The 13,319-nt window shown below is 43.9% G+C and overlaps 1 protein-coding gene across 2 annotated transcripts; it reads right to left on the bottom strand.

Moving 5' to 3' along the window:
* Positions 1-28: 28 nt before the first annotated feature.
* On the bottom strand, positions 29-12,808 carry iqck (IQ motif containing K). Of its 2 annotated transcripts, XM_037475677.2 has the most exons (10): positions 12,711-12,808; positions 12,244-12,371; positions 12,032-12,150; positions 11,872-11,947; positions 11,681-11,778; positions 11,267-11,319; positions 11,033-11,110; positions 10,725-10,809; positions 4,800-4,911; positions 29-1,814 (listed from the first exon to the last, which is right to left on the bottom strand). In XM_037475677.2, the coding sequence occupies exons 2-10, from the start codon at positions 12,293-12,295 to the stop codon at positions 1,612-1,614; spliced, it is 876 nt and encodes a 291-aa protein (XP_037331574.1). In that variant the 5' UTR covers positions 12,296-12,371; positions 12,711-12,808; the 3' UTR covers positions 29-1,611. The 2 variants fall into 2 exon arrangements, with proteins under 2 accessions (XP_037331574.1, XP_037331575.1); XM_037475678.2 differs by lacking the exons at positions 11,681-11,778; positions 11,872-11,947.
* Between the last annotated feature and the right edge of the window lie 511 nt (positions 12,809-13,319).

The raw sequence follows: 13,319 nt of genomic DNA, 5'->3' as shown, positions 1-13,319 counted from the left end.
AAATTAAATTATACTTTTCTGAGCGGCTGTACGCTCTCGTTTAACTTCCGCTTAGTTCATGTCCAATACAGTCTGTTAATGTACAAATGTCAGCTGTCTATTACGGAATCCTACAGACACAAACCACACTGATGGCATGAAGAAGAGTTAAAGCCCCGTTATTATGGATAAAATCCGGTCACCATGCTGCCGACAAGCCGAAGTCGTATTGCGTACTCGCTCCTGTATATATATATATAAACAAGAATATGGTAAATCTCATAATCAGTGTATTTCCAATTTACACAGGATTACACTGCACGAGTAAGTTATATTCTACACTGCGGCCCAACACCAGTTGGTTGGGCGGCTTTGCTCTCTCAGCCTGCTGCTGTGCGATTTGGTTTCAGTCGGGTCCAGTGCTGCCAGACTCCGTGGACCTGGCTGCACTATATCAGATATCCCCAGAATGAAATGGGCTGTTTTATCACCTCACCCAGTGGCAGCTGTCTCATGCACAGACCTGCAAAAAGAGCGATACACGTGCCCCCTCGTGCCTCACCGGCCAGGCGGTGTGCATCAGGGACCGGGACAGTCAGGAAACAGTCCATCACGAGAATGCCGCCTCATTGCTCTGCAGAAACACTGAAGGACCCACTCAGGTACGTGATGGAAACGAGCCAGGGATGCACTCCATTCACTCTGTTTAAGTGACACACGGTCAGTAGAATACATGACGACCTGAACAGTTTTTTGGAGTTGGCATGACGGAGATTAAAGAACTTTAGTTGAGCCGCATGTTGTCCTTTTGTCCTGAACATTTCTGCTAATAAAATGGTTTTAACCCCTCCATGACTGTTTTGTCCCATTTAGGATTAGGGCACAAAGAAAACAAATGCTCAAGAGGACAATGTTGGTCAAGTTGAAGTCGATGCCATCAGGGGCAGAATAGAAACAGGGATATACAAAAAAAATACAAAGTAACCGACAGACCAACATCATATTTACATATTTGTCAAATTTGCAAGCTAGTGAAAATGTTTCTTTTCATTGTGATGTTGGTATTTTATGTCATGTGCTCGATGTACTTCTAAAACAGAAAGTTCGTAGGAGAATGTCTGAAGTAACTTCTTGCTGCTTTGCAACAGTGATGTTTTCTTTTTATTCCCCGTTTATTTGACAGGATCATTTATTTCCCTGAGAAACAAGATAGAAAGTTCTGCTCTGCACTGGGACTCGAATTTCACTTTAGCCTCAATTCCTGACTTGAATGAAAACGCTCTGACTTCTTTTGTCGTCTCTTTTTGGAATTGACAAATTATGGTAATAACATTTAAATATCAGCTAGAGTTGCTGCATGGAAGTATTAAGTCTGTTACTGGAAGCTTCAGCCCGACAAGTAATGATTCATGAACTGTATTTATATGGTGTTCATTTGTCGGGTGAAGGGATCCATCAAAAAAGCAATGAAAGCAATCAACTAATTAGACACGAATCATAGCACATAAATCCCTACAGGCGATTTTAATGGATTGACTGATCGTTTGGTCAGTTTCCCCATCACCCTCACAGAGTGTAATAGCCTACATAAACAAAAAAGGTTGGGCAATGGAAACAAGCTAATGATTCATCTCAGGGTCTGAGTTCCAAGTTGAGGCCGTTTTCTCCGCGCAGCAGAGGCAGGAGGTTCAGCCTGTCAACGCCGTCGGGGGTCATCTCAGGGGTCGGGGTGTGAACCACGGTGCTCAGCGGGGTGGGGGAAACCACCTGGATGGACACATCTAAGTCGCCGGGCGGATGGGGGCTTCCTGGACGAGCTGTCATGGCAGAGCTCACTGGAGACAAACAAAGAGCGCATCCTTAATACGAACGAGTTCATCGGTGTTTCAAGCAGACCGGTATCAATGGTCATCACTTAACGCCATCAACTCAACAATAAGGGGGACAATATCTTATTTTGACATTCCGCTGCACTCTGCTGAGTTTTTAAAGTTTGCTTTAAAAGTATCTTCAAAATCCCCCCAAAAAGTCCTGATAAAAAGCAGGTCCTTAAAAGGTCTCATATTGTAGTTTTAGGTGCTATAGAAACACAGATTCAAAAGGTTTAAAGATGTCTGTACTTGTACACATTCTGCTGGTTGCAACAATGATGATGGTTTAAAAAAAGTTGAAGGTTAGAATGTCTTCTTAATAAACAGGGTTGGTAACAGAAAAGCAGATACAAGCAGTACAATGCACTGCAATGACACAATTACATTGTGTCATTGCAGTACATCATGGCAAACTCAAACAACAACAGGATTTACCATTTCAAGTTGTCTGTGTAACCACTGTTAGGAGAAGCTGTGATTTCACAGGCCGGATAACTAATCTGTTTTTAAAATGCTTGGACGGATGGTACACACTTTCAGGCTACAGTCAAGGACAGACGTGGTGATTCATGAGCTGCACCTGCCCAACGAACCGTGACCTCTTGACCTCGAAGTATCAGCGCGTGTCTGCTCTCTGGACTACCTTGCTCTTTCCCCTTTTGTTTCCTCTCTATAACTAATCATGAATTCAGCCTTTGAAACATGAAGTGGCAGAAAATGTATCGCATGCAGGTCTCCTCCGGGTCAAATGTGACCGGTGCAGCTGTTGCTGGATCGACTTGAAGCGCACACAGTGGGGCGGGGGCTTCCTTAAATACGTTCTCTTCGTCACTCACCCTCTCTCTGCCCCCCTGGGCCTCCGTCCCAAACATGCGTCATTTATCTGTCTGAGGAGGAGGGAGGTGTGGGCAATGCCCGCTTCGTTACATCCTCCACAACAACAAGTGGCCAAACAAGAAAAAACTGAAAATGAAACTTCAGCTTCCATCTCGTCCTCTCAGGCGCCAGTCTCAATCTCACACGTTTGTTAGTTTGCTCATCCATTTCAGGTTCTGCGGAAGAGGTCAGAAGATGGCTTCCATTCACAGTCTGTGCAGACTCCAAACTCACACACATCCCCCCCCCAGGCCCCCTGCTTAAATGTCAGGTCAGCAGTTGTGGTGAAGCAGCATGGCAGCATTTAGCGGCAGCATACCAGCCCGGCTGTGGCACCCCAGTGGAACAATGTTCGTCGACCCGCCGCAGCTGCAGCGAGGGCCTTTGTTGTGTGGAATGTGTCAGTGTGGAAGAAACCTGTGCTCGTGGAGCAGTCATTGTTTGTGTGGGCGAACAAAAACAGAGATGCCACACAACGCTGGGTTTTAGTGTGCAAGTTGGGAGTTTGTGTGCGTTAGTCATCAGATCTAAAGCGGTTTGAGGCGATATTCAGGCATTGATGGTTCTCGTGACGATCTGAATGTGGGCTGGTTTGCTCGTAGTGGCAAATTCTACGAGATGAGTTATCAGAGTCAGCAGTACCTCTCAGTATATTTCAGATGCTTTGGTTTTCTATACCACTCTCATAGTGTCTCCCTCGATAGGCCACTTTCGTTCTAGTTGCAGTTGGCATGTTAACAGATCACTGGCTATTGTGACAGTAAATAAAGTAAACAAGACTTTGAGCCTTACAGTCAAGCGAACTGCTCTATGAACTTTAAGATACTAAGGCTTGAATGCATGGTCCCAGTAATAATGCAAATATACTCATGTTTAATTTTGACCATGTTCATCCTTTTAGTTCCCTACTCAGGAAGCTATTTTATACTAATGCCTTTTTACATGCACTCTATGGTAAGCCCTTGAATAATATTAGCTGGTCAGGAATCCCTCGTACAGTGTACTATTGAGTGGGCTTGTGTTCAAGGTAAAAGTTTTGCCCTTTTCACGGAGCTGTACTGCCAGTCAGTGACACGAGTCACGGGCTCACATTTTCAGCTGCTCTGCGCCGTCCTTTCTGTGTGCACACAAAAGTACACACATCTGCTTACACATTCAGGGACACTATGTCACTTTATAGTCCCTCTGTCATCATGTCCCTCCCTCGTTGCTCTCCATCTCGTCTCCGCACACTGAAACGCACCATGAGCCCTGCTGACATTTTCTTCTCTCCTTCACTTTCAATCTTCTCTCTCTTACTCCCCGTCCCCTTTGCTTTCTGCTTCTCCTTCTCTGGCCTCATTCTCTCTCTCTGTGTCACTGCTCTACTCATCTCCGTGCTTTAACTTCAAAGTCCCGTTGGGATGAATCCTGTATCCCTGCAGTTTTATATGCGTGTGCGTGAGAATGTACTGCACGCCTGTATGTTGGTGTGCATAGGATGATATATACACATATACTGTATATATTAGTGCTGTCAGTTAAACGCGTTATTAACGATGTTAATGCAAACCCATTTGAGTAGCTGGCTGAAAGCAAATAAGTAGTAAGCTTACCTTTTATTGGTAACCTAACTGTTACGGTTCATTGTTTCTGAAATAAGAAGCCTGGCTGCTCTGTTCACAGCAAACTTGAAAAAAAGAAAATGGTTTAACTGCACTACAGGCTGAGTCCTTGTTTACCTGAAATGTGAACTTTATAAAACATCTGCACAAAGCAAGCCAATCGACTTTTCTATGTTGATTAAAATGAAAAATAAAAATTTGGAAAAAAATAAGTGAAGGGACATTTAGAATAAATCAAAATGTGCGATTAATTGTGCTTGATTCTGCACAATTGCATGCATGCGATTAATCATGATTAAATATTTTAATTGTTTGACAGCACTAATATATATATTAGCATTTTAGCTCGTTTGTGTGAATGCCTGCAGGTGTTGGTATCCTGCCTGCCTGTCGGCTGCTGAAGTCGGCCACATGTTGTGATGCCAGCGAGCCCGAGGCCTGGCATTCGCTGATCGGCATTCGCTCTCACCTCGGCTCTCTTGTTGCGCCCAGAACTTCTCAACAGTTTTACCGATGTCGCTGTTCTCTCTCAGCTCTTTCTGCCATTGGCGCAGTTCCTGCACATCTGGCCGTGCCCTGATCTATAACACACACACACACACACACACACACACGCACATGAACGCAGCACATGCATCAATTCAGCTAACATCATCAACAGCATAATTCAGTTGCAAGCTAGTCAGTGCCAGTAAACAACCAGTGACGTCCATTTAGAGGGTTCTTAGTTAACATGTCATTTTGTTTACTTAAACGGCAGAAGGGGCTCATGTGCTGTGTTTAGAGACACCACAACCTCCATCCGATCACATCCGACCCACTGACAATGCCCACGTCATTACTTGTGAATATTATAGAATACTCAGTGTACTTACATCAACTGGGTGAAATCTCTTAATAAACATTAAATGCTTCATCCTCTTCTCAGTCTGGGCCTTAGGATCTAAGGCTTGAAAGCACCAATAAAATATTTATTATATATTTTACTCTTTGCATTTCATTAAATTAAATCTATTTTAAATTTGTTGATTTCATATGACTGTAGAACGGACAATTTTTTATCTGGATTTTCCCACGTAGCATCCTGTAACACTGCTTTCAAAGGTGCTTGATCATTATAATTATGCTTTATTACTGGCACTACTCTTCTAGTATTTTAACATGTATAAACATGGTAAATTACCTCGGAAAAACTAAAACATGTGCATGTGCTTCAGTGTTTACCATGTAAAAGCCTAAATTAATTATATGGCACTCTCCAGTATTGATCTGTATTGTTAGAACAATGACTGAGATCCCTGCAGAGAAGCTTCTGTCAGTAATGAAGCGGGTAAAGATGCAGAGCTGAGTGTCTTTGTGCATCTGTGTCCACACATATTTAAGGTAAATGGATCAACTTGTGTTTTCTCTATCGAGTCTGTTATCGCAGTCAAGAATTATGCTTTTCCTTTCTGGAGGTAACCCCTGCAGTAATCAGGGTCCTCGCTACGACTAGTCGTAGAGGAACCTATTGTATTTCAAGGAATCAGAGAGTCTTTAATTGGATTTGTATTTGCACTGCTGGCGTTCCTGAGAGATTACTAAACAGACTTTCTGTTTTAAAGGAACTGAAAATGTTCCTGAAGAGCTTTCTCTCCTTTATTATCGCCCCCTCCTCTACTCCTCCTCCTCCACCTCCTCCTCCACCACCTCCACCAAGCCTCTTCCTCTTCCCCGTCTTCTCTTTTAGATGCAATGTTCCCTCTCCTTATCTATAATACCAACCCCTTATGCTCCCCTCACTCTCCAGCAACATTTCATCTCTCCTCTGTATTCTCTCCCACAGCTCCAATCTTGGTTTGCTCTTACACACCATCCCCCCCCCACCCCCACCCCCCTCTCTCTCTCTCTCTCTCTCTCTCCGACTGCTTGAAAGGCGACAACAGTGTTGCTATTAGCAGTGCGTATGAAAGTGGGTCTGTTATATAAGCCTGGCGATGGGTAAGACTAGCGGGCTCCAATACTTCATTCACCGGGTGTCACAGTCCTGCAACAGGCTCTCTGCTGATGGGAACAAACCATTGAAATGGAAATGAGGGGTGAGGGTCAGGAGGGATGGGGGGTTGGAGCCTGTCGTGTCTGCTCACCATTGCTTGCGTGTTTGTTTGTGTCGGTGTGGCCGTTTCTAGTCTGTCACTTTCCATTGGTGTTCTTCCTCTGTACTGCTAAACAACGGAAATGTGTGCAGGCTGGGGGACACCCCTGAGACGAAGCAATGTGCTACACAAAGACAAAATCAAATTCTCAGTTCTTGGAAAGCTGACTTTTTGAATGTACACATGCTTTCTACTGGTTGCTGTCAGTTTCTGTGTGATAGCAGGAGACAAAGAGCTGAGTGGGTGAGCGTTTTGAAGCCTGTCTGTGTGCATAAGGACAGCTGATTAGCAGGGGGGGGAGATATTGTTTTGACTTGTTGTGCATGAAGGACTGTGTTTTTGCCACATGTGTTATATAGGACTATTTACATATGTATGTATGTAAATACATATGATTTACAACACTGAAATCATGTATTTTTTCATCTCTTCTTTGCAGGGCCGGGTCTAGACAGGCATGTATGAGGGGGCAGTCACAAATCTTGAGGGGGCATTGTGCTCCAGCACCTAGCTCCAGCACCTAGTTTGAGGGGGCACAACATTTATTTGAGGGGGCCAGGCCCCCTCTTGCCCCTGCCTAGACCCGGCAGCATAAGCAGAGCCCCACAAGCTCACCACGTCCCCGAAAACTAGCGCACGACTGCATCGCGGCAAAAAAAATAATACTTGTGCACACCGAGCCTTCTTTTGCACACGCACTTCACTCTCACTGCACAGCCTTTCAAGCCGCCTTCCCCTTTTTCGTGCAAAGCTGCGTGTGAGAGCGAGCTCCTCTCTCAGTCTCACACTCTGCACAATGGCTTCCGTCATTCAAAACCCGACTGCCGTCACGTCCTCGACCGCACTGACAGGCGGCACAAAGGCAGCCGCCGCAGCCCGGCTCCGTTCTGCTCTCTCTCTCTCTGTCTCTCTGTCGCACTCTCTCTCTGTCTCTGTCTCTCTCTCCGAAAACCCCCGGTCGCCCACCGATCCATCCTGCTCTTGTCAGCCGATGCTTCCATCAAGGTTTAACCAGCTGAGCAGCCTGTGATTCGATTCACGCCTTTGTAGACCGAGGCACAGAAATTAGGTTGAACTGTGACCTTACTGTCCTTTGTTTGAGCACTTAAGACGTAACCTTTTCTCATGCTGTGAGCAGTCCCTCCCACTCGGGGACAACGTGGCCCCCCTGTAGCAATTTTTTAAAGGAAAAGGGGGAAGATGACAAAGCGGTGCCACTGGAATGGATGTCCTGATTGCATGTGACAGATATTCTGCATGACTCTGTACTGGAGCTGAATTCATAGCACTCATCTATCACTGCCCTCGGGCCGCTCATCTGGAATCGCAGGAGCCAGTCCGAGGCTCTCTGGGTGTGAGAGTCTTTTCAACAGCTCTATTCATTCGTGTCATGTGGAATACACTCAATACTCAAAGTGGCCTACTTTTAGAGAACAACTCGGCCTGGTGGCAGCCCAACAAGACCTTCCTTGGAGATGTTTGGACCGTGACCGTGTTAACCTACCAAATAATAATAGATTCTGTTTTGTTTGAATTGTAACTCACTGAAACATGGCATCCGCTTCAGGTGGTATTTAAGTCAGGGTTTTCTTACATTTGGGCTTCTGTTGCGAGCCAGATGAAAATACCTTTTGATAACACTCTATTTGTCTTCATGGTTACGCATATAGTCATTTCACCTCTGTATTTATGCTGAGTTTAGGTAAGGACCAAAAGACGAAGTGATTTTCTTATCTAACTCTTTGTCAAATGGTAAATAATCGTTCCTCTGAAAAAAAAAAAAAAAAACGTTGAAACCCATAGAGTCGTATCAGACATTGGATCCTGGACTGGAACAAGGAAACACAAACATTTGTTTGACCTGAAGACTACGCCGCACAAGGCTCGCTTAATAGTCAATAGAAATGATCAATGTGATAAAAGCCTGCTTCTCTTCCTGACTATAGAACATTAACACAGCCTAAATGCCTATTTATTACAGAGCAGCTCCATTAGTCCAACTCAGCTGACTCGGTAGTGTGAGTGATCGGTGTGTGTGTGTGTGTGCGTGTGTGTGTGCGTGTGTACATACGTATGCATTACAGTGACAAGCATGGTTGAATGGATTAGTGTGGGCACAGTAAAGAAGATTACGGAAAATGTTTAGACCCAGCAGTAGTTCATAGTTGTGCATGAGAGAAACAGGAAATAATCGCATTGTCTGGGTCATATGTGTGTGTTGTTGTGTGTGCTATCTCTACCGCTGCTCTTCTTCACTCCTCAATACATTTTGATGAAGGGGATTAATAATGCAGGGATAAAATCCAGAGCTACACAAATGCCCCGGTCCCTGGCACTCAGTCTGTCTCTCTGTCTTCCTTACAAACAAATACACACAAACAAACACAACAAATACATGGGCACACACACACGCCTTGCAGTAAGCGCTACGTCAGGTTGTATAACAGCAAATTGTGAGCGGGAAAGCAAAGGCCTGTGGACAGAGGTCTTATGTCTGTCATTCAGATAAAGTTGTCTATATTATAGCATTATATATGTCACAATATTTAGTGTAAGAAGCAAGATCCCATAATCTTATTGTACTCCTGTTATTTACCCTCAGAAATATTCTTAAGGATTTAAAAATTGCGCAGATTTTGTTAATATAGCACGATATTCTCAATTTGACATTTAGTAGGTGAACCCTGACATCTTGATATGAAAGTTTTGTCAGAATACATTTTGAATGGGAGACAGTGAATGATTTCATGACTCTATAAATGTTTTGCAGTGCACCAGGGCTGCAGACGACTCCTCATCCGCTGCCCACTGAGCCGTTACCAGCTGCTCCTGTGACAAACTATTACGCTTGTCAGGACTTTGCCTCCGCCGCGCCTACCAAAAATATCTCCGCCCTGTGTACCTTGAATAAGTCATGATCTCAGCAAACCCTCAGCTGCAGAAGCGGATGGTGCGGCGTCTGGAGGCTCCCGTGTGCTTCTTAAAGGTTTCATCTCCCTCCATGTTTTTAGTTGCTACAGATGTTGCCCGAATCTCCATTTCTCCCTTCCACCAGGACCCATTTACAGTCCAAAGCCACAACATCAGCTTGCTTCTGTCCTCCCTTCAATCATCCATTCATCCACCTATCTGAAAAATGCTCCTAACGCAGCCTTAGATTCCAGATATATCAACCTATTCCCTCACCGCTGTTCCCTTCTGGCTGTGTCTCTCCTCCTGCCATATCTTGGGTTGTTGCAATTTAGTTATCATCAGCGTCCTCCACGGAATGGCTCTTGATTTTGGGTAAACAGATTGATGAGTGACAGGCAGCCGGCTTGCTGCTGCCACCCTACGTGAGCAGAGTCTGGTTAGATTTTCTCTTGTTACAAAAATAGAAAAGAGGAAGTGTGGCCCCCTGCTGGTTTACCAGCAGCCCAAACAGGGATGCACACACACACACGCCCACACACACACACAAAGACTTCAGCAACTTGCAAACATGTCCAGATTAGTCAAACAGAATGTAATTGCACAGCTGGCATCTTTTCCTCTCAACGGTTTGCGCAGCATCACTGAAGCTGAATTCTCCCGCAAGCACAAAGGATTAAACAAAACAAAACAAAACAGGACCCCTCCTTACATCCCTACAGCATACAAGGCGACGTTTTTTTGTGCGGACAAATTGCAGTTGTTTGCCTCTGGTGGTGTCTGTTAATGTCTATTTATATCAAACTCTAGCAGAGAGTAATTCAGACCACGACGCCCACACAGGAAGGACGTAAATCCCAGCATCATTGATGACATAATCGAGCTGCTGAATGAAATTGCAGTCGCCGTGGAAGAGGAGCTTTTCAGTAAAATGAGATTATAAAACAATATCGCACCGTGGGGCAATGCACATGGGGGGCGACTGTCATTTGTTAGGAAAACAGATGGCCCCATACACACAGGCAGGAAGGGTAGTTGCAGGGTTCCTCAAGCTGTATTTTCTTCAACTTTTACTTCTTTAATCTATCTGAAAGGTTTGGGGGGGGGAGGGGGGGGGAATTAGGGTTGGTCAGCCTGAGAAGACCAAATAGTAAATATGTCCAGTTTATTCCAGGCATTTCATTTCAAATATGTTTATTCTTATTTTTCAATGCATTTAGCCAATCTAACCATTTCTCTTTCACCTGTCTGCATTCCTCATCCCAATCTTTTAAAATACATTTGGAGAAAGAAAGTCTACAAAGACTGATTTCTCACAAGACTGGCTTCTCACTATACATCCAGTGTACCTTGTATCCCCTCCAGAAAGCCTGGATGAGTAGAGCAGCTTGATCCTCATTCAGCAGCAGATACAGAGGGAGGGGAGGCCTGGGGCTGAAGACAGAGCAAAAGAGAATAGGAGCGTCTCAGTTCATCAGCACATATCTGTGGAAGAGCATGTTTGTGTAATGGCATCGCTTAGTTATTAATTCATTAATTCATTTTTCATCATCCGTCACAGCATCCTGGGGACAACGGCGACAGGGCGATTTGTGGACAAAAAGGGAATTTGCTGGTATCAGATGAAGTGGGACTGACAGACTGGGGAGAAACTCACTGCATGCTGAGATAGTCTCTGACAAAAGGGATGTCATGGAAGTTCAGTGGGACCTGCTCTTGTCGGCGGGGGTTGTGGCTGAGGAAAAAGGTGAGGACACAGCGTTAAGAATAAACATTATAGGTGATAAATGCAACGCTCACATTAAACAGAGAGAGAGAGAGAGAGAGAGCTCTCTTTGTGTGTGTGTGTGTGTGTGTGTGTGTGTGTGGGGGGGGGGGGGCTCTATCTTACTTGTAGAGCCATTCTGTCATGAAGTCACATGGGTTAAAGGCTGTTTTTACCCTCTGCAACAGAATGCAATCAGTACACATCAGTACACGGCATCACTTTTACACATCAAAGGAGTAACATTTTCGACCGTGACAATGTTGTATCATTTTATTGGATTACTATTTTTAACGCAGGGATGTAAAACGTAGTTCAAGGTGAAGTAAATTTAAATGAGTAAATTTGCTTCTAATTTAATCTATTTTAAAGTACCTACAAACTGTAATTACTCACAGCACTTGAGTTAATGATGTACATTTGCACCATATTTATCCAAACACAATCCCATCAAACACACGGATGTTTTTGTTTCACGTGAGGTCATACAAACATCATGAGGGACCTGTAACTTTGTTACACATCAGAAGAAATTCAGACCTCGAAACAGCCCCTTTTCTGGGCTTCTTTCAGCAAAGCCTCAAGTCCAGGCAACAACACCGGAAACACCCTCCTCTCTAAAAAGCGTGGAACAGGACCTGACACAAACACAAAAACATTTTACACCTCTTTTTTTTGGGCCCAAAGAGGGCAGTTATAGCCCGCAGGGCAAAGTTCAACCATCCTCTTACGTTCATGTGGTTGTAGAGGCGACGCAGAGGAGCAGAGGAGAGGATCAAAGTCTCTCACAGCGTCATCATGCAAAACCTAATTAGTGAACCAACAAGTAGTGATGTCAACACGTGCCCCAGTGACAGAGGCCTTATCAGACACGAGGAGGAGGGAGCTGACCGTGGCTGTGGGGAGTCCATTGAACACGGTGGACGGTGTGCTGGCGCTGCGCTGGGAGAACTGGGTGCACATCGAGCTGCTGTCATCACGCAAAGCACTGCGCTGCTCAGCTTCATACTCTCCAGAAGAAGAAAAAACACGTTGCCCATTAAATGAGCGTAAATAGCTTTTAAATCACAAACACCTAAGTGGGTAGAAGTATTTCACCTTACCTTCGCAGGCTTGTTGCCAAAGGGATTTTTTGCCGACGTTAATTTTCGCCATTTTTCTAGCTAGTTGCTGCAGCGGTTGCCAGGGACTCGCTCGGTTGTCAAGGAAGTAGTCAAACCATTAACTTCCGCTGTAAACATAAGACCATCGTAGCAGAAATAGCTTTAGCGCCGGGACACAATGATGGACAATGAAACAAGTGCTGAAATGATTAAATAAAATCATTTCAAAATCCACTATTCAACAGTTTCTGGAATACAACACAAGGGCTCACCGAAAGTATGGCTTATATAAAGAGTCCGACTTTTTCGGTTTTTACCATGTGGTCTTTTAAGGTGGGTTTAAACATGGTACCATTAACCACAGCTTCAATACTTACGGGATATTGACAATTTTTATAATCACAGTTCTGAACACATCGTTACAATGTTAATAGTAACGTTATATAACGGGATAAAACGGAACCTACCGGATCACGCAAAATGAACATCAATTCTCATTTCGTAGTTCTCTACGTTGTCCGCTAGAGGGAGGCAGAGTACTTCAAATGAATGTTAAAACAAGCCTTCATGAACAAAAATTCATAATCCGATTTCACATTTGCACACAAGTTTACATTTTTGTATTGTCTTAAAATAATTGAGGCGATTCTGCGTTTCTCCTCGGAATCCTATAAATACTACTTCTAATATTACAGTAAACTCTTTAATTAACCCGATTGTATGCATTATGCATGAAAAAGCCTCTTTAAACCATAACATTATAAATTAATGGTTAACAGATGAATTTGGAAGACCCAAACTGTTATTTGGATTTAGTTAATACACAAGGCTATCTATCAGTGCACCTAGATGGTGTGTAGCATGTGTCCAGAAGACCAATGAATTTGAATATTAAAATAATGTATTCCATCTAGTTAAGATATTACATTCCTGATGTGCCAGGATATTTTCCGTCCTACATGTTGTCCTAGCTAGTATTGTTGCACTAAATTAAGGATTCAAATAAAATATTGATCAAAATTATTTTGGTGTAGTAAAAGGCATTTCCTCTATACATAAATGAAACAAAGCTTTTG

Source organism: Pungitius pungitius, chromosome 12 (genome assembly GCF_949316345.1).
Source record: "Pungitius pungitius chromosome 12, fPunPun2.1, whole genome shotgun sequence".
Taxonomy (NCBI): Eukaryota; Metazoa; Chordata; class Actinopteri; order Perciformes; family Gasterosteidae; genus Pungitius; species Pungitius pungitius.
This window is presented reverse-complemented; position numbering and strand designations above follow the sequence as displayed.

Excerpts from the sequence above, each read along its gene's own strand:
- iqck (XM_037475677.2), bottom strand. The coding sequence starts at position 12,295 with ATGGCGAAAATTAACGTCGGCAAAAAATCCCTTTGGCAACAAGCCTGC. Across the intron at positions 12,151-12,243 it reads TTGGCAACAAGCCTGCGAAG|AGTATGAAGCTGAGCAGCGC; the intron begins GTAAGGTGAAAT and ends CTTCTTCTGGAG. Across the intron at positions 11,111-11,266 it reads ATGACAGAATGGCTCTACAA|CCACAACCCCCGCCGACAAG; the intron begins GTAAGATAGAGC and ends CTTTTTCCTCAG.